Here is a 26,644-nt window from a genome sequence, read left to right as displayed (position 1 = left end):
GGTAAGTATACCCACAAAGTGTCATCGAATATATTATTGCAGGTAGAGGAAAACAGACAGTGAAAAAATCTACTAAACTTTATTTGGAACCCTCAATATTGGTGGCTCCTTAAAAATCCCAGAAAAAAATCAAGTCTTAGGAAGTCTTATCCAGCTTTATGGTCTGCTGTGGTGGCACTTAATGAATTACCTGGGATTATAGTTCCTGTAAGATGTTTTATTTTTTAAATAAATTGTTGGCAGGCTATACAAAGAGTGATGTTCCACAACTACACACGTGCTTTTTCCCTGTTCACAAAGGCAAACAGGCTGGCCAAAGTGTTTCCAGCATCTTCGTCATATTTACCCTTTATTATCCAAGTAGTTTCCTGCTCTTCAAACCTTCCTTTCAAAATTTTCTCTCCCACTTAAAACAAGTTAGGATTATTTATCCTTTTATTGGACTGATTATTCTAAGGATAAGCTCTTACTTCACTTTTGGAGTAAAAGGCTTTGTGCCCTTTTTAAAGTTGGGTGCCAGCAAGCAGCTGGAATTTCCCTGACTGCCTGGTAAAATGAAAACCAGCCCCACCAACTGGGGTTGGAGTCTGTGCAAAGATCATTATCATCTATGTGTGGGGTAGAAATTAACTATAGTGTGTTAAAGGACCTAGTGTAAAAAAAAAAATTTTTAAAGGGCCTAGTGGAGGCTTGAACCTTCTTCACATAAACAACTTCTTTTCAGCCTAAACTTTTCCATAAACACAAAGTTCTTCAAGTGCACTAAATTGACTTAATCTTCAATCATACCTATTTTTTCTGATATGGTTAAAACAGCCCAAATTACCAAGATAAGTTGAAAGCCAGTAAGACAATGAAAATAATTTCAATAGTTGAAAATAATTTATATAAAGACATTTATCTCTAAAAAGACTGGTTGGGTTCAAGGACCCTTAAAGACTGATTCTATGTCTAAATATATAAGTCCTCATTCTGAATGCAGAAAGAACCTATTCTGTATAAAAATTTAAAAATTTATATTTCATTGTAGGTTTTAAATTTCCTATTTCTTTAGGCATCAGAGCTTATTTCAAGAATAGGTTCCATGAGCCTAACCTTGTATCTTCAAAAAAGCAAGTCTATCATAAACATTGTTTAATATTAAATATTACACCCATCAAATATGGATTTGAAACATTTTTAAGTTTAAAGTCAAATGTTTGTGTAGTTTTTAAAAAGTAAAATACAACAGCATTAGTAACTTTTTATTCTCAAAGTGATAAAAGCATTTAACATATACTTTACAGTATAAACAAATTAAGTACTATGCATTTTGCTTATAAAGTGACTTAAGTATTTTAAGCATTATATAATTCAATTTGTACAAAAAGTAAATTTCCAAATACAAGCTTTGGTTAGTAGAACTGATTATGTACTGTCAAATCCATTTTTCCAAAGTTGTTCAAGGAAAAAAAAAACTTGACTAGCACAGGTAATTCTTGTACAATCAGAGCTTTTTACTATTTAGAAGGAGGGGAAATATTACTGTAATTGCTGTTAATTTTCGAATCTAGATAAGCCTTTTTTCTTCTCACTTATATGTTGCTGCAGGAGAGCATATCATCACTTTTGGAAAGCATAAATTATGTAGAAAATCACCTTTTGCTTTATTCTTAAGGCCATCCGTTTTAAAAGTAGATCTAAGACTGTTAGTTTCCTTAACTACTGAGATACTTTCTAAAAGTCACACTACTGAAAAGAGCCGCTTTAAGAATTAATGTATTCCATGGGGGTTAAATCACTTCTGATTTCCCTCAGGAGGGTAGTAATATCTACTAGCACTAGTGCCCAAAATCAAAGTTTATATCATCTAAAAAAACTCAACATTTATAGACTCTACAATGCATGGATTACCTTTATTCATATGAAAGTAATATAAAATGTTACCTAACTTAAATAATATATCAGTTTAACCAAATTAACAATCACGAAACTGCAGACATTTTTCTATTAAAGTTTTCCAGTTCACTGAGCAATATTTACTGAAAAATATGATTATGAACTTAAATATATCCTCTTTAAAATTTGCTGTTTATGCTAGACTGTACAATGGTGCTCCCTTTATGATTTTTAAAAATTCTACTTAACTATGTAATTCCAAAATAGAAAAATGAGTGAGCCATCACTAAAATTTACTGGAAACTAATACTCTTTCATGGAAACAACTGATAAACATTTTAAAGTTCTATATTTATTTAAATTTGGCTTTTTAAAATAGGTAAGCTTTTCATTTCAATTATTGTTTAATACTTCAAAGCTAGTTTAAACAAAGATAAAAGCAAGGAGAACGGTAAAGCATTCCTTACTTTACATACAGTGCCTCAAGTGCCACATACATAGTAACATATCACAAAAGAATGTATATGGTTTAGCAGATTACAGAGCAAACCTAAAAGTTTATACAAAGCTAAACATTGCCTCCCTTCTGTTCCATTTATTGTCTTTTAATTTGATCTTGGCTCTGTATTATCCTTCTATAAGACCACTGTGTGACATTTATCAGTTTTCTAAGTGTTCCGATTACTTATATATACCTTTTTCTTTAAACGGCTTTGTAACATTTGAGAACATTCATCCAATCTTTTTCATTAGATACGATATATTCATTTTTCTCACAAAATGCTCACTTTCCTGAGCTATATATTAAACACCTTATAACAGGTGTATGTGTAACTGAAGACCCTAAAATGTCAAGTTTACATTTTTTAAAAAATGCATAGAGAATATAACATTTCAGAAAACCTACTAGTATTTCTTGGATATTATAACATAGGTTTTGTTTCCTTTAGACTGTAAACTGTTTAATATGTATAACTGGTTATTACTTTCACATCTGAACCACATTAAAAAAGAAATTCAGAGATATGATTGCTATTACACTAAGGAAACAAATGGAGTTTTCTGACCAAAACTCATTCATGGGTCATCCAATAAACAATCTTTACATATACTGACTGAAGATATCAAATTTCTGTGCCACAAAATAGTAGAATTATATCAGAACTACAGCAAATAAAACTTTTATTATAATACATTTGCTTGAAGTTAAGGTGCTATTCATCATGCCCTACATCATGCAATTTTTACCAAGTGGGCATCATGTCGGGAAACCACACCCTACCAAGATGCTTGGACACTTCCCAGTGAATCTGCTCCAAACTATACTTTTGGTCAGGAATTAGTACTTCTTCCATAATGGATAATTGAGATAGGCGGCCACCACACATCTTCACAAACTCAACAAAGGCACTACATGAGACTTCACATTCCCCTAGTCCAATAGCTGACAAATTTTTGCAACGTTCTGCAATGCGAATTAACTCTTCATCAAGTGGCCGTAATCCATTTGCACACACTACTAGTTCAACTAGTCTAGGGCATGTCATTCCCACACGGCCAAGCACATCTTTGCTTACTGATCTCCCAAAGTACAGATGGGTGGCAGGTATTTCATAGCGAAAGAATGGGTCAAATTCTTCTTCATATAAAAAAAAATACATCACTAAGTTCACTTTGGGTGAATGTCTGATGAAAGCATCCCAGCTGCTCTTCTGAATAGTATGGAAGTGTGTCTGTCCAGGATTCTCACTGACTACATCAATGCGCAAATGTTCTAATCGAACATGTTTTTCAGAAGACAAAGCAAGTAACAACTCATCACTCAGTAAGTGGTAGTTCAGGGCTAGTTCTCTTAAGCCATGACACTGATCAGCCACACAAAGGATACCTTGAAAGAAAAAAAAAATTATTTGCAAGTTTTTGTAAAAGTTTATCTGTTCAAAAATTCTATCAAGTACATGTCCCACAAAAGTCTGTCACAGTTCCCTTACCACAAAACTATATAATTTAAAATTTGTATAGTTGAATTAGAAGGGAAGTCCAAACATTTAAAATCTATTACTAATTTTGTCTACAAGAAAATGAAACCAATTCTAAATCCCATCTATTAAAAAGAAGTAAAACTCAGTTAACTCTGTCATTTAAAAAATACACCATCACTAAGGTTAGGACATTCCAGTAATGCACAGACAGTGCCATATTTTTAAAAAGTAACACAAACTTATAGGTTAAGTAATTACATGACCACTGCAACGGAGGCCAAAGGACATTTTTTGAAGTTCAAAACCTAATCCTAATAAAAACAGAGTAAGATAGAACCATAAAACTATGAATTAGGTAATGAAATAGAACATTTACAAACTAAAGATTTCTATCAAATGATCAACAGTCTAATTGCTAATAGTATATAAGCAGCTTATCAAACTTATAAGAAAAAATACCAAGGTATCACTAAATAAGTATGTCAAAAATAACTACTCAATTCACATTAATGGAAATATTCATTATGACTTTTGAAGCTCTAACATACCCAGAAAGCAGTTCCCTTAGATGATTCCCTATACTTAGGGTGCTATGCTTTATAACTTACCAAAACCATCATCCTATCAACAGATGACATTGCAAAGGTCAATATTTGATCTCTCTCTGAGTTCTGTTTTTGTTTTGTTTTGAGTCAGAGTCTCACTCTGTAGCCCAGGCCGGAGCGCAGTGGTGTGATCTCAGCTCACTGCAGCCTCTGCCTCCCAGGTTCAAGTGATTCTCCTGCCTCGGCCTCCTGAGTAGCTGGGACCACAAGCGTGTACCACCACGCCTGGCTAATTTTTGTATTTTTGGTGGAGACAGGGTTTCACCATGTTGGCCAGGATAGTATCAAACTCCTGACCTCAAGTGATCCACCCGTCTTGGCCTCCCAAAGTGCTTGGGATTACAGACGTGAGCCACTGTGCCCGGCCTACTATAAGAATTCTACCCCAAAGAGGCACCTTATATTTACCTGGTAAGTAACCCACTCAATGTTTAGAGTTGAATTAGAAGGGAAGTCACATGTTTAGAAACAGGGTAGGAACAACAAAACATACACCATATTTTCATCTACTATTGTTACAAGTATGATATGCCAGGTACTAGATGTTATCCCACAAATAATTTTAAAAATCTGGAAAAGTATTATTTCTACTTTGAAGTGGAGACAGCTAGCTAAAAATAGCAAAGCTGCAATACAAACACAGGCTAAGTGACTCTTATGTCCATGCACTTAGCTACTGCTTAAGAAATGACAAGACAGAGGCCACCAATAAGCCATAGCTTTATAACAGTGGGAAAAGATAGGCATTAGAATTATCAGAAGAGATAAACTGAGTTGCCAGAATGAGTCACCAGAAGAGAGAGTAATGTCTCAGTATTCAAAACCACAAAGTTTCTGTTTTCCACAAGGTAGGTATATACTTTATTTTTGTTTTGAGATGGAGTCTCGCTCTGCCACCCAGGATGGAGTACAGGGGTGCGATCTTGGCTCACTGCAACCTCCGCCTTCCAGGTTTAAGTGATTCTCCTGTCTCAGCCTCCCAAGTAGCTGGGATTACAGGCACACGCCACCACGCCCAGCTATTTTAGATACTTTGAAATACACTCTAATTACTCAAGGTAACCTAAGCACATCTCTGTTCTGATACCATCTCACGCCAGTTAGAATGGTGATCATTAAAAAGTCAGCAAACAACAGATGCTGGAGAGCATGTGGAGAAATAGGAACGCTATTACACTGTTGGTGGGAGTGTAAATTAGTTCAACCATTGTGGAAGACAGTGTGGCAATTCCTAGGATCTAGAACTAGAAATACCATTTGACCCAGCAATACCATTACTGGGTATATACCCAAAGGATTATAAATCATTCTACTATAAAGACACATGCACATGTATGTTTACTGTGGCACTGTTCACAATAGCAAAGACTTGGAACCAACCCAAATGCCCATCAATGATAGACTAAATAAAGAAAACATGGCACATATGCACCATGGAATACTATGCAGCCATAAAAAAGGATGAGTTCATGTCCTTTGCAGGGACACGGATGAAGCTGGAAACCATCATTCTCAGCAAACTAACACAAGAACAGAAAACCAAACACCACATTTCTCACTCATAAGCAGGAGTTGAACAATGAGAACACATGGACAGAGGGAGGGGAACATCACACACTGGGGCCTGTCAGGAGTTGGGGGGCTAGGGGAGGGATAGCATTAGGAGAAATACCTTATGTAGACGACAGGTTGATGGGTGCAGCAAACCACTGTGACACATGTATATCTATGTAACAAACCTGCATGTTCTGCACATGTACCCCAGAACTTAAAGTATAATAATAATTAAAAAAAAAAACACACACACATGGGAAATGGTAACCAACAATTCAAATAAAAGAAACTTTGGAGTATCATTTAGTAACTACAAAAGCAGTTGTGGCAGGCATAATTCTGAAAATGACCTCCAAGATCCCACACCCTAATGCCTAGCATCTGTGAATTCGATAAGATACCATGCCCATGATTATGATATATGGTACAGCTGACCATATAAGAGATTATCTGGATGGTCCTAGTCTAATCACATGAGCCCCTTTTAAAGCAGTTTTCTCTGGCTGATTGCAGAAGAGGAAGAGCGATTCAAAATGCAAAGGGGACTCAATGTGTTATTGCTGGCTCTAAGCTAGAGGGGGCCAAAAAAGAAAAATCACAACCAGCCTCTAAGAGCAGAAGGACCCCCTAACAGCCTCTTGCTGACAGCCAGTAAGGAAATTGGATGTCAGTCCAACAATCACAAGGAACTAAATTCAGCCAATAACTTGAATGAGCATGGAAGTGGATTCTTCTGCAGAGCCTCCAGGTAAGAGCCCAGCCTTCCTGACATTTTCCTCTCAGCCTTTTAAGACTCTAAGCAGAGAAGCCACTTGAGCCCTAACTACAGCTCTAATGTACAGAACAGTGGAGCAAATAAATGGGTGTTGGTTTAAGCTGCTTTGTGTATAGCTGTCAGTTATGCACCAGTAAGAAAACGAATACATAGTTCCAAGTATTTAAAAACATAACACAGTGACAAAAGTAAAATAAAACTAGGGCACTATTACAACTCAATAAATTAAGACAAATAACCCAAATTAGAAAATAGGCAAAGGGGCCGGGTGCGGTGGCTTACACCTGTAATCCCAGCACTTTGGGAGGCCGAGGAGGACAGATCACCTGAGGTCAGGAGTTTGAGACCACCCTGGCCAACATGGTGAAACCCTGTCTCTACTAAAAATACAAAATTTAGCCGGATGTGGTGGCGGGTGCCTGTAATCCCAGCTACTCGGGAGGCTGAGGCAGGAGAATCACCTGAACCTGGGAGGCAGATGTTGCAGTGAGCCGAGATCAATGCCACTGCACTCTCCAGCCTGGGCAACAAGAAGGAGACTTTGTCTCAAAAAAAAAAAAAAAAAAAAAAAAAAATAGGCAAAGGATCTGAATAGACATTTCTCTAAAGAAGATATACAAATGGCCAAGAAGCACATGAAAAGATAGTCAAGGCCAGGCACGGTGGCTCTCGACTATACTCCCAGCACTTTGGAAGCTGAGGTTGGAAGAACACTTGAGCCTGTGAGTTCGACACTAGCCTAAGCAACCAGGCAAAACCCCATCTCTACAAAAAATACAAAATATTAGCCGGGCATGATGGCGTGTGCCTGTGGTCCCAGCTACTTGGGAGGCTGAGGTGAGAAGATCAATTAAGCCCAGGAGGTCCAGACTGCAGTAAGCCAAGATCGTGCCACTCCACTCCAGCCTGGGCGACACAGTGAGACCCTGTCTCAAAAAAAAAAAAAAAAGAAGAAAAAAGATACTCAACATCATTAGTCAACAAGAAAATGTAAATCAAAACCACAATGAGTTTACACCCCCTAGGATGGCTATAATCAAAAAGACAAATAAGTGTTAGAAGACACTGCTAGCGGATATGTAAAGTGGTACACAGCAGCTTTGGAAAACAGCCTGGCATTTCCTCAAATGGGGAGTTACTATATGATCACTAGGTATATACCTAAGAGAAATTAAACCATATGTCCACACAAAATTTGTACATAAATGTGCACAGCAGCATTATTCATAAGTCAAAAGGTAGATTTCCATTTATATGAAATGTCCAGAACAGGCAAATCTATAGAGACAGAAAATAGATTAGTGGTTGTCTAGGGATGGCAGGGATGGAGGTTTTGGGGGCAACAGCTAAGAGGTACATGGTTTTTTAGAATAATAAAAGCGCTCTAAAATTGTGGTGATGCATGTACTACTCTATCAATATACTAAAAATCAATAAATTGTACATTTTAAATGAGAATTGTGAATTATATGCCAATAAAGCTGTTAAAAAACTGGTGATTAATGGTGGTACTATAAATTCATACAACTCATTTGGAAAAAAAAAACATGGCAAAAAGCACAAAAACACAAAGATCCTTTGTCCTAGGACTTCTACTTCTTAAGAATGTACCCTAAGGAAGAAATTAATACAAGCAAACTGCTATAAGCCATTTTTTTTTTAATCACAGCAAAAAAGGTAAAAGCAAGTGTCCAACCTTAGAACTATACGCAATGTTGGCTTATCAACAAGGGAACTAAGTGACTAAATGTTCATTAGTTTAACCTGATAATTAATATTAAGGAAGCAAGAGGCAAACTAACCTAGAGGTCCAGTTACAGACAATTCTAACAACTATATGAAATGGAAAGAAAACTGATTAAATGTTCAGTGAGGAAAGTAGAATACAGTCCCTAATTTCAACTTAGAGAAACTGTCCAAATATGCAAAATATAGATAGAAAATATGTAAATATGAAATTTCAACTGAAATTCTATGTGGTTATACTCTTCAAATAGAAAGTATTACAAGTGTTCTTTCTTTTTTTTGGGACAGAGTCTCGCTCGGTTGCCAGGCTGCAGCGCAGTGGTTCGACCTCGGCTCACTGCAACCTCCGCCTCCCAGATTCAAACGATTCTCCTGCCTCAGCCTCCCAAGTAGCTGGGACCACAGGCCCACACCACCATGCCCAGCTAATTTTTGTATTTTTCGTACAGACGGGGTTTCACCATGTTGGCCAGGATGGTCTGGATCTCTTGACCTCGTGATCCGCCCACCTCGGCCTCCCAAAGTGCTGGGATTAACAGATGTGAGCCAACGCACCCAGCTGTATTAAAAAGTATTCTTTCTCTTCCCTTCCTTTCCTGACGAACTAGTCCAAAAGTCATTATGAAACCAACTTTGCAAAATTATGACCGTGAAAGCAAGCAGACCTAACCGACCCTGTCTTGCTTCTAACCCTTAAGTTGCCCTTGTTCATTCCTGGGCATAGGCCGAGCTAACTTTGGGAAGGAATTCGGTTCATGGTTTGACTCTGAAACAAAACTGGTAACCGCCCTTTCACGAAAAGACCCCTCCTTCTTGCCTGGGGTCCAGTCTGCCTTTGCAGGACTTCCAAACTAGCTACAAGATTAGAAATTACAATGTGGGGGTCGTGAAGCCTCTGGCTCCAAGAGTCTGAACCTCCCCAAATTGCTCCTGGCAATAACATCATTATTGTAAAACCTAAGAACAATGCTTGAGATATTTTGCAAACCCTGCGCTAGATGGATCAGCTGACACCATCCAGACTGGTAATCTGGGCCAACCAGTTCTGCCATGGCACCTAGGAACAAAAGACATTAAGAAAACCTAACTTTGACCCCGTATGATTCCATCTCCAAACTGACCAATCAGCACTTCCCAAGCCCCTGCCAAATTATCTTAAAAAATTCCGATCTCCAAATGCTTGGGGAGACTGATTTGAGTAATAACAAAACTCTAGTCTCCCGCACAGCCGGCTCTGCGTGAATTACTCTTTCTCCATTGCAATTCCCATCTTGATAAATCAGTTCTGTCTGGACAACAGACAAGATGAACCCACTGGGCAGATCCCACAATTAAGTGGGATCAGGTAAGCTTATACTATACTATCAGAACTGTGGTGTATATTTAATAAAAATGAATGAACACAGAATACCAGAATAAAGAGAACTATGAACTCACAGTTTTATAGATAAATCACAGACATAAAGACTCATACAATGTGGTAAATGCTAGCAATAATGTTCAGAGCGTTCTGGAAATACACAGGTGGAAATCTCAACCAGAAAGGAGAAGTTCCTTTCTTCTCCTATGTTGACAGGCGGGTCAACACAGATCACACCTGAGCTGAATTCTGAAGCCTGGGCTGGCTGGAGTTAGCAAGGTGAAGTTAAAACATTTGAGCAAGTATTCCACAGGGTAAAGTGTACTGAGCAACCACAAACAAATGTACAAACAAAAATCTGTAGTTCCATACCCAAGTAAAAGCTCCACGTGAGTGACCAGCAAGAGACAGGTGGAGGTCAAGATACAAAAGGACCTTGTACACTATGAAGCCAGGAAGCATAGACTTTACTCTGAGAGCAGAGCTATATAGTAAATAAAAAAATGTAATCAGGGTCATATAAGAACTAACTGCCAAAGCCTATTCTTAACTTCGGTTTTATAATAGCTTCAGTGGTAATCTGTAAGTGGCAGAGAGGGCTAAGAAAATACAACAGACTTAGCCATTCTCATCACCAGGAGCCTCCTGTGGGAGAAAAGAGAATAAGCAAGGAGACTTGGGAGAATGAGCAAGCAATCTCCATCTAAAATGAAATCATTTCTTGGGAGAAGGCTGACCTTTGGCGATGGCAAGAAGGTTGGAAGTGTTTTGTAAAGATCAAAGATTTGTCACTATACCTTAAAGAACAGGTTTCCCAAATAACACAGCTAAAGGATCAGCAAACATGTCAATAGTGGGAGGAGTCAGGAAGGAAGCAGCACACAGCAGTATAATACAGTAGTAGGGTTTATAGTCTCTTTTCAATACAAACCACCTGGAATTTAAGTAATCTCAAACTGAATAATGTAGTAATGCTCAGAAAATCCTATATAAGAGAAACTGCAAAGAGCTTTTATAATGCTCTTCTCACATTTGATGGGTTCTTGGCTCCAAAATTCAACTTAGGAAAAACATCATCTTGCAAAATCTAAGGCTACCACTTAGTACAACTTAGTTGTACAAGAGTTGTACAACTTAGTAGTACAAGAGTTGTACAACTTAGTACAACTCTTCTCCCTTTATACAGTGAGAAGAAAATCAATTATGTGACTGCTCTGACTCAAAACCTACCCTATTAGCTCAACTACAATAAGAAAAAATTCTATTGTACTTAATGGGGCACCTCAGGCTGACCTCATACGGTCCTTTCCTCTTTTTTTTCCTGTTCATTTTCTATTATGTGCTATTCATAAATTTACCAAATAGGATTAGAAAATAAGCTGAAAGTCAGTGTCCAGGCTAGTAACCCTACAGAACTTAGGCTATTCTACTACTACATTAAAAATATTTTAAAGAGATGAAGCAGTCGTATTAATCCACCTTTAAGGTTAATGATCATAGTTTTTTCTAATTTGATGAACACAGCAATGCATTTTACTAAAATGTGTCTAGCAAAAAAACACAACATACCTGCTGGAGAGACATGAGGACAGCTGCTCATTTTCAACAGCTTGAGTGTATCACTATTGTTGGCCACTAGTACTTTGAGAGATGGATCATCTACTGGAGTATCATCTATCTTAAGCGAAGACAGGGATTTGGAGTTTACGAACACAACTGTCAGTGCAGAGATAAAGTGAGACTGAAAAGCAAAAAAAAAAAAAAATTATTTCAATTTTTAGAAATGAGACTCGAGGGGTTTCCTAGTACTACAGTTTATCTGAGCCATAATGACATATTAATATTTTGTAAATGTTTTAGGGGTGGCACCCCTTCACTCTGTTGTTGGGAATATGGTAAAAATAGGTAACTATCTGTCATCTTTGAGAAGAGTCTATTTATGTGTGGGGGAAAAAAGCATTTCAAGCCTCAAGATAAGTATCTCTAAATCAGAGAAACCACTGGTAAGTAAAAAGAGGAATTCTGGAAACCAAGATGAGAATCTCTCTCAGACACTTCATTTTGCTACATCTGGAAACCCTAGTGTTTTAAAACACTAAACTTCATTTCTTTTCTGTTTGATAGTTATGACCACTAAATAGTAACTATTAACACCATCATTAAAAATTAATAATTTATTCAAAATCTATGACAGACTCATTTGAGATATGAAAACTCATAGAAAATTTGATTCTAAAACAATCAAAATTGTACTTAAAATTCCAAGTTTAAAACTCCTTCAAATGTTATCTACAATATTTTCAAATCTTCTATTTTAATGTATTTTGATCCACAAAAGCACCAATGAGTATCATTCATCATATATGTGTATATGTATATACGTAGGTATGTGTATATGTATATATGTAGGTATGTACATATGTGTGTATACACACATACACACACACACACATATATGTATATATCTGTTGGACAGATTTTGACCTAAAGGAATCAATGTAGGCAAACAGGAATTAAACCATTCTCAAAGTATGCAGCTCTCAATCAGAGCTAAGATATGGGTTGAAGCCACTGGGCAAAGAATCCAGGAGAGTAAAGAAAGGCTAATACATGGTCTAACACATTCCTCTCTACAAAACCAACTTCATGCTCCAGTTAGCTTTATAAATTCTCTACAGGAGTGAAAAAGGATGAGGGCAGGCTAAGAGCCAAGAAAGTATAATGAAACATTACTTTTTTTTTTTTTTTTTTTTGAGACAGAGTATTGTTCTTGTCACCCAGGCTGGAGTGCACTGGCACCTCCTTAGCTCACTACAACCTTGAACTCCTGAACTTAAGCAATCCTGTTTCATCCTCCTTAGTAGCTAAGACTACAGGTGTGAGCCACCATACCCAGCTAACTTTCTTTTTTTTTGTAGAGATGGGTCTTGCTATGCTGCCCAGGCTGATCTAGAACTCTTGGCCACAAGGGAACCTCGGCTTCCCAAAGTGCGCTGATTATAGCTGTGAGCCACTACACCCAACCAAAACACTACCTTCTTGATCACAATTCCCTAATTTACTTTTTCCCTACTGTGATTAAACAACTGGTTAACTAGATTTTGATTAAGTAACTATTTAACTACTTAAATGTTAACATCTTTCTCCTAATATTTTCAAATCAAACTCAATTATATCTTGTACAAACATATTTCATTTGCAGTCTAATGATTGCATTACTGACATCTTTCCCCATTTCCCCAATTTAGCTCTGGACAAAAACATTTCTTCTATGTTCTCTTCAGTTCTCTCAGGATTTCCAAAATATTGCTATGCCCTATTTCAATCTTCTACCAAAGCCATAAAAGGAAAAGAAAAGAAAAACCGTATTAAGTATCCTAGACTCACTTAATAAGGGAATAAGCATTCTTTCCATTAGCTCCATTCATGGTTCCCAAATTAGTACTAGATATATGCATAGTGATAAGAAAAAAAAGAAAATTATGTTCAATATATCTTTTAATATGGTATAAATACATACGAGTATGTAAATTTGTATTTTAGCTATGGTAGGTACACTAAAAATCAATTCAGATTGTTTCATTTCCCATTGAAGGTGGCACTATGCCATGTAACTAGTATTTCTTAGAGTGAGTTCCTTTAACCATCTTAATCAGAATCACCTGGACTGCTCACAGGAAGAGGAGACTTAGAATCACCCCGAATTTGAAAAAGGGATAGAAATCCAAAATTTAGGAGGCTATTCAGAAGATTTTTACACATTAAGTCGGAGTACCACGATGATCTAACTTCTGTACTTAGGATCTTAAAATAAGATAATCAGATTCTCCTGCCCATTTCCCTTATTTTATACATGAAGAAAAACATTTAATCTCAAAATATACATATGTAATGAAAATGTTTCAAAATCAATTAAGACTTTGACATCAACTGGTGACTTATTTGGTACAGACATTCCACTGAAACAACCACTTGGGTTATATATTCAATTTAGTTATATTCCCTCCTCAATCATCCTAGTACATTAAACTACTAGGTACTTACAAGGGTGTCTATATTTTAGTTTTCAGTGTCTTCTGGGAAAAAACTATCAAATTATTGTTGGATACTAACCTATTAACCATTAGCTAACATACTCAGACACCTTTACCAGTTGCCTTTCTAAAAATGCACCCTTCTTATTTTTGTATTTTAAGAGAATAGTTGTGAGAGAGAGACACGATCTCTGATTATGTGCAGGATCATGTTAGAATATATATATGAATATATGTTAACTTTTCACCCAAAGAAAGGATGTCTTTAAGTCTGTAAATTAAACTGTGCTGATATTAACTTTGGTCAAGATTAAATCTTTACAGAACATTTGCCAAAGATTTTATAAGCTATACCTGCTCTCAATACTGGCACTCTCTACTTTTCTTTGATTCTAACTTCACCAATCTGCTCTGGAAGCCCCAAAATGAGTATCTATGTGTTCCTTTTTTTCTAATATGCTTGACTCTATTTTACTTACTGAATTTCTTTTAATACTTCCTATAGATGCCTCTGTAAATTTCTTTAACCATACCAATTTAGAAGTATGGTGATTTAAAAAAAAAAAAAAAGCTTAAAAAAATACTATTTCTTTTCATTCTAAATAGTGACTGGTTTTCCATTATGTATATATATTACTTTCCTTATACTCACACTATCAATACAACAAAAAAAAAAGGTTAGACTTTTACTGGATTTCTTACTAATACATAATAAAACAAAAAGAGCAGATACCTTTGGTAAATCCATAAAGCTTGGTCGAGCAGTTGAAATAAGTCCAAGTGTTTTTAAAGAGCAATTCACAAGTTGCGATAGTATATCACAAGCTGCTTCAGCTGATTCCTTGCTGCTGTCCACCTTAGAAAAGAAACACCATTTACTCATGAATATTTTATTGTTTTTTTACTTTTTTCCCCAAATACCCAGACTTCAAGATTACTCATGTATATATTTATATTTCTCTGTACACATATTCATTTTATAGAAGTATCATTACTAGTTTATTGCATTATAACTTAAAGAATATTCTTTCAGTCATCCACCCTCCACCCTCACCTCCAACTTTAGCCTTGAGTGTCTCTGAAAAAGTATAAGGGCAATTGTCAAGACAAGACCTAGTTTTCATTATGATAAGAGACATATTTAATGTTGGCTTTTACACTGATTTATTCCAAAGTGACTGTATAAACTAATGGAGTAAATAAATTTATAGTCTTTAAAAAATAATTACGTATTTCGTAGTGGATCACATAACAGATGTAAATACAGTGTCTATGGTATACACTAGAAACTGAGTATTTACTCAAAATGTTCAGGTGTATCACAACCTGGGATTCATCATTAATGTTATTAATGGAAAGATGAATGTGAAGTAAAATGAGTGTACTGGACCAGTCAGGCATGAAAATCTAAACTAAGTAAGATGTAGCTATTCTCACACATACTTCTGCAAAGACATTTCCTAAGGGAAGGATAAAGGGCCAAAAAATCCCTCAAGGATGTAAAAAGGAGTTCATCCATGAAAAAGTTAGTTGTTTCCTGGGAAGCACCTTAAAACAATAGTTAAAAGGGTATTATTAATTTCCAGATTCATATACACTACTTTATGCCAAAAATGTTAAGAGTGGATTGTAAAACTAATGTGCTAATTATATTAGTTTCAGAGCTACTTATAGATAATATGTGGTCCCTGGAGTAGCAGCATCAACATCACCTGGGAACTTAAATGGGAACAAATGTTCATACCCAACCCAGACTATCTGAATCAGAAACTGTGGGGGTGGGACCAGCAATTTTTGGCTTTACAAGCCCTCCACGTGATTTTGATGTACATAAAGTTAGAGAACCACTCTTCTGGACTAAAAACTCTAACTATAAGCCTCCTTGGTCTATAATCAGTGAAGACTATCAGGAGAGCCCAGAAGAATCCTGTGATGTCACTTCTTTTTTGTAAATCAGAAATTATTTCCTCAGGAAAATTTTTAAAAAACCCTAATAAAAATGTTAAACTTTCGCACAAATGATTTTATGAGGGTTATACGAGATACACCTGAATTGTATCACAGGGCTGTAAAAGAATAAAAGTGACCCAGCAAATCTACTAGGTGGAACTGGACTTTAAGACCTATCAGAAGAATGAATTTGTATTATACTCATCTTTGTATACGATTTACCATTAGAACACTCTTATACAACTCAAAGATAACTAAAACCAAACAGAAACCTCTTTAGCCTTCTTCCCTGGGGGTATGGGGATGAGTCCTGAATTGTTGTTTGATCCCCCTACCCTTGCCCCCAGTTAGGATCGCAAGGTAATATACTAGACATCCAATTAAATTTCAGGTAAACAACAGATTTTTTTTAGTATTGAAGATGTCCCAAACATTAAAAGGGATGTAACTATACTAAAAATTATTCACTGATTATCTGAAATTCAAATTTAAATACTCATCTTACATTTTTATTTGTAAAACCTGGCAATCAGTGGCCTAAGTGCCTTTGTGCATTTTTCTGGGAAAAAAGGCGAAAACATATCCAACCATTCCCATCACCAATTCTCTCCTCCTCCTTGGACACACATGGGAGAATAAGCAGGTAATCTTCATCTAAGAGGAAATTACATTCTTCGAGGGAAGACAAGATTTTAGTTATGGCCAGAAGCTCTGGGTTAAGAACTACTGTTTTGCCTAGGTTTAGCCTGGATTGTTCAGCAATTGCTACATCCAGATAAATCAAGTATTCATGCATTGTTTTTTTTTCCAATAAGTTATTTGCTACCACAAAATCTGGTGTTTAAAGGTTCAGTAAACATGCCCATTATTTCATTATTCATCACCCAAACAAAACATGACAAGCCTCACACAAACCACTGTGATTTTTTATTTTTTTTAAATAGAGACAGGGTTTCGCTCTGTCACCAAGGCTGGAGTACAGCCACACAACCATAGCTCACCGCAACCTCAAACTCCTGGGCTCATGCAATCTTCCAGCCTCAGCCTCCTGAGAAGCTGGGACTATGGGACTACAGGTACCCACATCCAGCTATGATTTCTTAAATTATTCTGGATATCTCAAAAAGCCACCCACTTCATTTATCTCATCACTGCATGATTTCCAATACATTCCTTCCAGCAACAAAAATAAACAGTTCCCTTTGGCATTCTTCCATGTACCTTTTTCTATTTCTCTCTACAATATTTTCATCTAAATCTCCTACATAAAGTTTCTATGCTTCCTTTTCATTTGAAGATCCCATTTCAAAAAGCCATCAGTAACACTAAGTTCCTGTTAGATAGAGCAATTAAGTTCTACTCAATTATAATCTCCCAATTTTTATTTTATTAGATACTTCTTTTTCCTCAAAATCGTTCACAATAATTCAATGTAATTCACAGCTTTATCAATGACTTATGCTTATTTAGTGGCTGCTTTTGCTGTTTTAAGAAATTATTAATAATTAACATAGAGTAATTCAGCTCCATCAAATATAATAATTATTTTGTGACAGCTTCTAAGGTATACAATAATTCTAAATTTTTAAGCATTTTCCCTGAAAAAGCAAATATTTTAAAGGCATGAGAAGATGTACTGGTTTAGGAAACAAAGCCACTAAAACTACTTTATTTTTTAAAAGAAGGATTTAAAATATTACCTTGAAGCTGACATATTGTAGATGGTTTGAATGTCTTTTAATAATCTGTTTGATCAGCTCTGGATGGGTAGCTTTCAAATAAGATGTAGCTGGCTGATTCAGTTCAAATTCAAAACATCTCCACAAGTCAGGCATGTGAAATACCTGGTTCCAGTTGCGGCAAACTTGTGAAGCATGAGCCCGGTCAAGAAGAGGCAAATACTTAAATACTTGGAGAATAATGTCCTGAAGGAGATTACCCCAATCACAAGTCTGAGAATGCTCATTTGTAGTCCTCAGTTTCTTGGTTTTCTCTGTAGCTCCTTCTTCTGATGAATTACGGTCACTATCTCTTCCTCGTCGTTTCATCCTATTCCGAAAAATGCATCAGTTTTTTTCCTACTCAACTTTTGAATAGAAATAAACTCAAAATTCATTCTTCTGTCACTGAGATGTGTGTTTACATACACAAACACGCAGGAAAAACTGGATCAGTAATTCAAGAATACCAAAACAAACTATTATGAAAAATGCCAATGAAGGCCAACAATGGTTTTATAAATTTTATACTTTTTTGGCATATGTTTTTAAACATCTACATTTATCAGTATAATATACAGTACATACTACATGGGAGAAGGATTATTATGATTTTGAAACTATGCTAAGAATTTATATTTCAAAAGTTGTGGTCAACTTAACTAAAATGAATGTAAAAGAGAACCTACAGCGATACTTTGTAAAGGTTTCTTAAAAGTCATCTAAGGATATTTGTTCTTGAATTCGAGGCCAACCAGCGTCCCAAGAACCTCCAGAGAGGATGTTAATTAAGCAGCCAACAGATGTTCCACATTTAATAGTCTATACAGGGGTCCTGTGGTTCTGGCCTGAGGACCAGAACTGGGACCCACAGCAGGAAGTGAGCAAGCTTTACAGCCTGAACTCCTCCTCCTGTCAGATCAGCAGTTACATTAGATTCTCATAGGAGTGAGAACCTTATTGTGAACTCTCCATGTGAGGGATCTAGGTTGTGCACTCCTTATGAGACTCTTAATGCCTGATGATCTGAGGTGGAACAGTTTCTTCCTGAAATCACCCCCTGCCACGGACAGGCACTGGGCTATGATGTGTGTTACTGCCAGACATTTCTAACTCTGCCTAAAATAAGCGAAACTACCCCTACTATGAATTGTTTGGTCTGGAATATAGCTGCTTCTTCAAACACATCACTTACTATTGCACTGTTTTCCCCAAGTTGTGTTCCTGAATTATACCTATTTATTCTATGTATTCATAGCACTTTCATTCCATTAGTTTCTCTGAAAGATAGTTTTTTCATGGCAAACCAGTTATTATGGCTAAAGAGAATGGGCTCTGGAACCAAGCTCCTCGGGTTTGAATTCTGGCTCTACCTCTCACTGGCTATGTGGCTTTGAGCAAATTACTTGATATTGCTGTGCTTCAATTTGCAAAATGAGTTTAATAAAACATAGGGTTTCTGTGAGAAATGCAATACTATTAAGGCTTTTCAAAGGGGAGATATGACTGTTGAACTGTTGAGATATGACTGTTGAATAGGAAAGCATTCCAGCATTAACGACATTAAAGTACACAACACGCTAAAAACTGGGGTTACTACCCAGAAGGCGGAGAATGATTCATTCATTCATTCCGTTCACTCATTCATTCAAGATAGGGTCTCGCTCTGTCACCCAGGCTGGAGTGCATTGGCACGATCATGGCTCACTGCAGCCTCGACCTCCTGAGATCAAGCAATCCTTCCACCTCAGTCTCCAGAGTATCTGCATGCACCACCACACTCGATTCTATTTTTGCTTTAAAATGAAGAGAGAGAGAGAGAGAGAGACTGTGTGTGTGTGTCAGATAGAGAGTGCAAGTGAGCTTGTGTAAACACACCCTGGAAGTAGACTCATTGAATTATTATAGTAACCAACAGTAGACAGCAGATTACAGGTAATTTTTTTCCTTGCAAACATCTTTTCCCTTTTTATGTTTTACACATTTCTTTTACTATCAATGCATTACTGTGTAATCGGACTTTTTAAAAGGTCTTGTTTTGATTTGTTGGAAAAGTATAGCAGGCTCTAAACTAAATGGCTGCAGACCACTCACTGGTAGTTATTTAGTATAGAGCCTGTAATACTTTGTTTCTAGAGAACAGTTCTGGCAGGGTAGTGGTTTCGACCTAAACTTGGGGTCACAACCTTTCAGAAAGACGGCTTGTTGCGCCAACTCTCCTCTGGTCTATAAGCATAAAAGAATTTCTCATTCCTGTGTGAGATGAAGGATATGCATAAGCATTACTGTAAAACAATGTTTCTGCAGACTTTCTCCATCCAGTACCTCACAAAACTTGTGAAAGACGATTGAGGGCTGGAGGGTAAAAAGAGAATGGCAGAGGCCTCTGACCTTAATGCCATGAAAGTCAGTCTAAGACGTCTTAGCATATGTGCAATAAACTGCCTATTCTTCACTGCTCCTATTCCCAACTATGTGAATAAAATATATTACGTATACCGTACTGATCAGGGAGAGAACAAGAGAGAAAATAGAACGACAGAGGTGACAGCAAAAAGGTAGTCTGATGGAAGACTGGAAATTATGTGTGACTCTGAGAATAGATTTTTTTTTATAAGTTTAGAGAAAAGTGTATAATCTACACTGTAATCTTTAATATTGTCTCTTATAATAATCCCTCACTAGAGGCTGAGATAACACTGTCATTATGACTCATTTTTCTGCTTTAACTTACCCTGAAGGCTTACTTTAATTTTAGTATATAAAATTTGGGTCAAAGAACAAAGTGTTTGCTATCCAGAGCTTATAATTTGTCTTCTGACCACCTAAAACTACTCACAATTTTGAGATACAGAGATTCAAAAAACAATGACAGTCTTCGCAATTTCTATACCTTATTATAGAATATTGATTGCCTGTTTCTGGGGAACAATCTTCTAAAACCAGAGCTAGACAACTTAAAGACGAAATGATTCATTTTACTTTAGAGTATATAGATATATAAACAAAAATAAAATGGTAGCCTTATTCACATAATAATCTTTGCTAATAAATACTTTGCTGGTCCTACAAATAGAAACTTTCTTTTGTCTATTATAGTACTGTTTTAAATAAAATGTACTTAAATACCTTTCCGAGTTCAGGTTAAAGAAGCTGACAAAATTTTTTTTAACAGTATGCAACACTAAGGGACAGTATCTCTTGATCTAGATATAAAAACACTATATGATCACCAAAGCATATTTTAAGAACTTACCAGTTTACAAATAGCTGAATTAAGTCTGTTAATTGTCATACATAATATGTCTATGTCACAATTATAGTGCATTAAGCAATGGAAAAAAATGTAAGGCCAAATTCCAATAAAAATAGGCTCTGCACTATCCTCATTTGTGCATGAACAGAAGTGAGTTGACACTTAATAAAAATTTTAAATATCAATTTTCCAAGTTGGTTTCATTTATGAAAAAATTTACACTACTTTAATAGTATCTTATTAAATCTATTTACGCATGAAATTCTGCTATTCAGAAAATTAAACATCTCAGAGCATCTTCCAGCCTGCAAATAATTTACATCAATGGACCCTATAATTCCTACTTTTGTCAAAGTGAAAACACCTCTTATATTTGAACAGAAGTGTGGAGGACCAAGCTGTACTATAAAACGTCAATGAGACTTTCTAGACTCTAGAAATCTAGAGCACCAAAACTAGGCCTCTTCAGGACTCTGGCAGTTTAATTTCCTGCAAGGTTTCTAGGCCCCAAATAATGCAACTTAGGACACCAGAGCTTTTGGTCAGGGACTGATATGACTACAAATTGCTAAACAGCAAACTACTGAGGAAAGAACCACAAACTAGCTGAGCAGCACAAGGAGTTAATGCGCTAACTCTATGTTCCATAAGCTTTCGAGGTGGGCGCGGTGGGCCACACCTGCAATCCCAGCACTTTGGGAGGACAAGGCGGGCGGATCGCTTGAGCTCAGTAGTTCGAGACCAGCGTGGGCAACACGATGAAACCCGTCTCTACAAAAAATACAAAAACTAGCAGGGCATGGTGGCCCACGCCTGTAGTCTCAGCTACTAGGGAGCCTGGGGCGGGGGGATCGCTAGAGCCGAGATCGCGCCACTGCACTCCAGCCTGGGTGACAAAGTGAGTCCCTGTCTCAAAAAAAAAAAAAAAAAGAACTTTGAAAGAAGCAGTCAACTTCATCATTAGGTGACGACCGGAAGTGAACAGCTAGCCGTATGCATAGTTGTATTAGGCACTTTTACAATGGGCATGCATTAATTTTAAATGCCCATTTGTAGTTAACTCTAAAAAGCCTATTTTGGCATCACAGTTCCTTTCTGTTCTGCTTTTACTAATATCAAACTAATATGCATTCTTTGGCTGAACTACAAGAATAAAACACTATAAAGAGGTTAACTCACAACTAAATGGTCAGAGAGCGCACAGTGGCGAAAATCTGTCTACAGGTCAGATAGATAGACAGATACATAGATAGATAACTGATAGTTGAAGATATTTTTATAAATATTTCAGAGATAACAGAAACTAAGTTATTTTTTTCAAGTTAGAAAGGAGGATTCTAATTAAAAAATCTGGGTCACTCAACTGGACATCAATAGCAACGACAAAATAAAAATGATCTCTCTCACCTCTCAGCTTGGAGATACAGGCCATTTACTGGGCTGCTTCCTGACCCCTGTCTGCAACCCCACCTAAAGGACTGCCCACGCCAAAGGCAGACACGAAGCCTCTCAACACAAGTTGACCAAGTTTTTCGCCTGGCTAAGCAGCGGGGGCGTCCCCTCCTCCCTGCGCCACCTCTCCACCGATTGGCTTCCCCTGACATTTCTCACGCGCCCCACCCTGGGCAGTTTGCTTTGACATTTCAGTGCCTCATTGCTCAAGCTACCAGCACGGGCGTAGCCGACGCCGGGAGAGCCCCACAGAGTGCGAGCTCCACTGTGCCTATCACCAGCCCCCACCAAGGGTCATAAAGCCGGGCAGGAGCCGCTGCGAGCCCGGGAGCGGCGGCGTCGCGGGCAGGCTGCAGGCGGCCGCCGCACACGCACCACGCCTTGTTGACACGTTTGGAAGCAAGCACGGCGGGGAAACGCCCCCAAGCAAGCTCCAAGGTCTGGGTGCCGCGCCCCGCCCGGCACTCCTGAGCAGCGGACCGCGCGCGCCCCGGCCCCCGCGATCCCCCCGGCCCGCCCACAGACGGTCCGCGGTCCCTCCCCGGCTCCGCCGTCGCAGCGGGGCTCGGCCCTGCCCCTCCGCCGTTACCTGCTGCTGGGGGCGGCTTCCCCCACACACCACCCCGTGCTCCGGGGACGGCGGCGGCTGCAGGTCCCGCGGCTCTCACATGAGGCGCCCCTGGCCCCCCGCTTCGCGCTCCCGCAGCCGCGGCCCCCCGCGCTCCGCCCGCATCCGAGGCGCTGGTCCCGCGGAGGGCGCCAACGCGGCTCCACCTTTGCGGCTCTGGCTGCCCAGAGAGAAAGTCTCCTTCTCAGTCCCGCGCTGTCTGCGTCCTTGTTCAGGGACCCCCGGCGCAGCGAGAGACTACCTCAGCGAGCGGCTGGCACCGCGTAAGCTTCCTGCGCCTGGGCCACCGACAGGGAGTCTAAAATGGCGCCCAGGGCTCGCGGCCGCGCGCTTCCCCGGCGCGGCCCCGCCCAAGAGGGCGGGGAGGGGGCGGGGCGGAGCCCGGCGGGCGTGGGGCCGCGCCCAAGCGGGAGCGCGCGCTGCGGCAGCCCCAGCCTGGTCGCTGTGGCAGCCCCAGCCTCGTCGCTGTGGGACGAGCGTCTGCTTTCCTGCCAGAGATGTGACTCCCGCTTGAAGGGGATTTTTTTTGTTGTTTTGAGATGGAATGTGGGAGGGCTGAAGCTAGCTATATGTGGAAGAGACTATCTGTGGCTGAAACCGGAAGGTTTAGGGAGGTGGAGCAGAAAAAAGAAAGGAAGGAGTCTCGCCGGAGCCTATTGGGGACCGCGGCCCGCGGGTGGCCGCCCCGGATGCCTGAAACCGAGGGGTTAAATACAGTCTATGAAGACCCGCGCATCGATGTGCATAAGTGGTGCCTAAAAGATGCCAAGGAAATGTACCAGAATAGTGACAGTATTAACGCTAGGATTGCAGATGGCTTTTGTTTTTCAAATATTTGTATTTCCCAATATTTCTAAAGTGACTTTTATGATTAGTTATTACATTTTAAAAACGACATTTGCTTTATGAAATACAGTCCTGAAATTTGTAAATAGCTTTTGAAAGCAATGGGGAAAGTAAAGGATTACAAAGCTGCTGAAAAGAAAACCTCTGGTGAATCCTTTTGTAAATCAAGGCATCTTTGTGTGTAACTGCTACCTAGTTGACTTGTTTTACAGTTTGGATTTTTTGATACTGCGTTTTCTTAAAGTTAGAAACATTCTTGGGTGCAATATCATTAAGTTGAATCATGCGCCATTCCTCTCTACACCTCCAAAAAAAAAGAGAGAAAGTAATTTTCCATTCAAAGATGTCTTAGAACACTCAGACCCATGTATAAGAGACTGAAAAGCAGTGGTGCCCAGGGAGCTTTCCGTTCTTCCCGTTTTCCCAAGAAATTGAGCTAGGAAGCCATGTATAAAGTTACACCGAAGTTCAGTGTGAGGCCAGGAGTGGTACAGGCTTATGCCTGTAATCCCAACATTTTGGAAGGCCAAGGCAGAAGGGTTGCTTGTGGTCAAGAATTGGAGACCAGCCTGCGCAGTTATGTCCAGACTCTTGTCTCTACAAAAAAAATAAAAGAGTAATAATTTAAAAAATCAGATGGGCTTAGTGTAATCCCAGCTACTACTCAGGAGGCTGAATCGGGAGGATGGCTGGAGCCCAGGCGTAGGAGGTTACAGTGACCTATGATGTCACCACTGCACTCCAGTCTGGGTGAGAGAGTGAGACTCTGTTGCTGTAATAAAATGAATTCAGTGTGGGGAAATGCCAGTGTTGTTTGTTCGGTGTTTTTTAAGGGCCTGCCAGCTGTCAGATCACTGAATCAAACTGTACAAAGCCTCTAGTAGCATAAGAATGTGGATTTACCTGAACTGCAACATTTGTTTAGGTCCCTCCGTGACTGGATGATGAGGAACAATAGGAAGTTCTAAGAAGGACAGTGATAATTATTAAAGAAAAACAAATAACTCAAATACAGGCCCATTTATTTAAAGTTGGGTGAACAGTATAAATGATCAGCAAAATACATTAAACCAATTCAGTAAACATGATGAACATAGGTTGCATTACATTAATATTGTATCACATTACGGTTATATCACATTCCAATCATAGTTCTTTTTTTTTTTTTTCGCCATTATGATCTATTCTCCTAAACAAGACAAGGACCTTGGCACACTTGACCTGTTGAATACCCCTTTTCTTCCCTGTTATTGGCAAAGATTTTATTTCACCTCATTTTTTTTGAAAAAAGAAACGTGTTTATTTTTTAATCAGTCAGTACTTATTTACATTTATCAATTGTATCATCAAGATCAGTGGCATGGTAGGTGGGAGAAAGGATGAGTGTGGAGCACATTGATCCAACAGGGAAAAATAATTTATTACTGACCCTGTTTGGAATTGCCAATGCATGTGGTAATAAAAAGCAGATGAACAATTAGTCTCTTTATTATTGTTTGAAATTATCCACAGACAATGTACCCCCTCCACCATGTAGAATGGTGTAGACTATTCCCACACCACCCCAGCCTTGGTACACCAATGATGAGGATAGATTAGATTATGTTGCAGTAGTTCCTTAAATACCATCTTGTAATTCCTTCTTTTTGATGACCTTTACAGTTTTTAGGAGTGCTGCTTTAGTATTTTTGTAGAATGTCCCTCAATTGGGGTTTGTCTTAGGTTTTTTTCTCATAATTACATAGGGACTATGGATCTTTTAGAAGGAAAACCACAGAGGTATAAAGTACCATTCTCATCACATCATATCAAGGGTACATCTATTAATACGACTTATCCTTGTTGATGTCAACATTAATCAGAGGTTGAGATCAAGTTATTTTACTTAAAGTTACCCTTTTCCCTCTCTTTTTGTACTGGAAGAAAGTCACTATGTGCAGCCAACACTGAAGAATGTGGATTTACCTGAACTGCACCATTTCCTTGAGAGGGGAATGTCTACATAAATTATTAAAATTTTTCTGCCTTGGGAGGTGTATCTACATATCTCTTAATTGTATATGTTTACTTTTCTGTCTGTAATTTCTGTAGCTCTGTCTTCCAAGTCACTAATTTAGTCTATTTAGTCTTTGCTAAGACTACCTTTGCCTGCGTTTTTCATTTCTAAAAGTTTTATTTGGTTCTTTTTCATATCTGCCTGATCTTTCCTGATATTCTTTTCACTTTGTAATTTCTTTTTTTCTTAAATCGTTTTAATCATATGAAATAATTGGGGGTCTAATCATGATATGTGTCAATGTTTGCTCGTGGTGGGTTGTTCCTCATGTACTTTATGATTTTGGATTGTGAGTTCATCTTCTGTACAACTTTAGCTGTAGGAATTTTGAGCAACAGGCAGAAGCTGGAAGGGAAGGAGATTGTTAGTGAGTGCTGGAAAGACAATAAGGAATTGTTAATGGAGTCCAGAGAAATCAGGATATCTTTAGATATCTTTCATATAATGATGGCAAGCCCAATGAAACATTTGTATATGGCAACATGGAAAGTACAGAAATGCATTTATTTAATTGTTGGACTTGGCTAAAGAAATTTCCAAGCAGGCTGGGTGCGGTGGTTCACGCCTCTAATCCCAGCACTTTGGGAGGCCAAAGTAGGCGGATTTCTTGAGCTCAGGAGTTCAAGACCAGCCCAGGTAACATGGCAAAACCTTGTCTCTATTAAAAATACAAACAAATAGCTGGGCGTGGTGGCATGCACCTGTAGTCCCAGCTACTCAGGAGGCTGAGTTAGGAGGATCACTTGAGCTTGGGGATGGAGGCTGCAATGAGCCGAGACTGCGCCACTGCACTGTATCTCTAGC

General features: G+C 38.4%; 1 protein-coding gene across 1 annotated transcript; it reads right to left on the bottom strand.

Moving 5' to 3' along the window:
- Positions 1-1,229: 1,229 nt before the first annotated feature.
- Positions 1,230-23,041, bottom strand: FBXL3 (F-box and leucine rich repeat protein 3). Its single transcript, XM_055244167.2, has 5 exons — positions 22,900-23,041; positions 17,585-17,933; positions 14,668-14,790; positions 11,470-11,641; positions 1,230-3,766 (listed from the first exon to the last, which is right to left on the bottom strand). Exons 2-5 carry the CDS (start codon positions 17,930-17,932, stop codon positions 3,123-3,125), a joined length of 1,287 nt encoding a protein of 428 aa, XP_055100142.1. The 5' UTR covers position 17,933; positions 22,900-23,041; the 3' UTR covers positions 1,230-3,122.
- Positions 23,042-26,644: the final 3,603 nt, after the last annotated feature.

This window comes from Symphalangus syndactylus, chromosome 15 (assembly GCF_028878055.3).
Source record: "Symphalangus syndactylus isolate Jambi chromosome 15, NHGRI_mSymSyn1-v2.1_pri, whole genome shotgun sequence".
NCBI classification, from domain to species: Eukaryota; Metazoa; Chordata; class Mammalia; order Primates; family Hylobatidae; genus Symphalangus; species Symphalangus syndactylus.
The sequence above is the reverse complement of the archived record's forward strand: the minus strand, read 5'-3'. Positions and strand labels throughout refer to the sequence as shown.

Coding starts and splice junctions, on each gene's coding strand:
- FBXL3 (XM_055244167.2), bottom strand. CDS start 17,932: ATGAAACGACGAGGAAGAGATAGTGACCGTAATTCATCAGAAGAAGGA. Junction 14,791..17,584: donor TACAATATGTCAGCTTCAAG/GTAATATTTTAA, acceptor TTCTTTTCTAAG/GTGGACAGCAGCAAGGAATC. Junction 3,767..11,469: donor TCCTCATGTCTCTCCAGCAG/GTATGTTGTGTT, acceptor TTTTCTTTCAAG/GTATCCTTTGTGTGGCTGAT.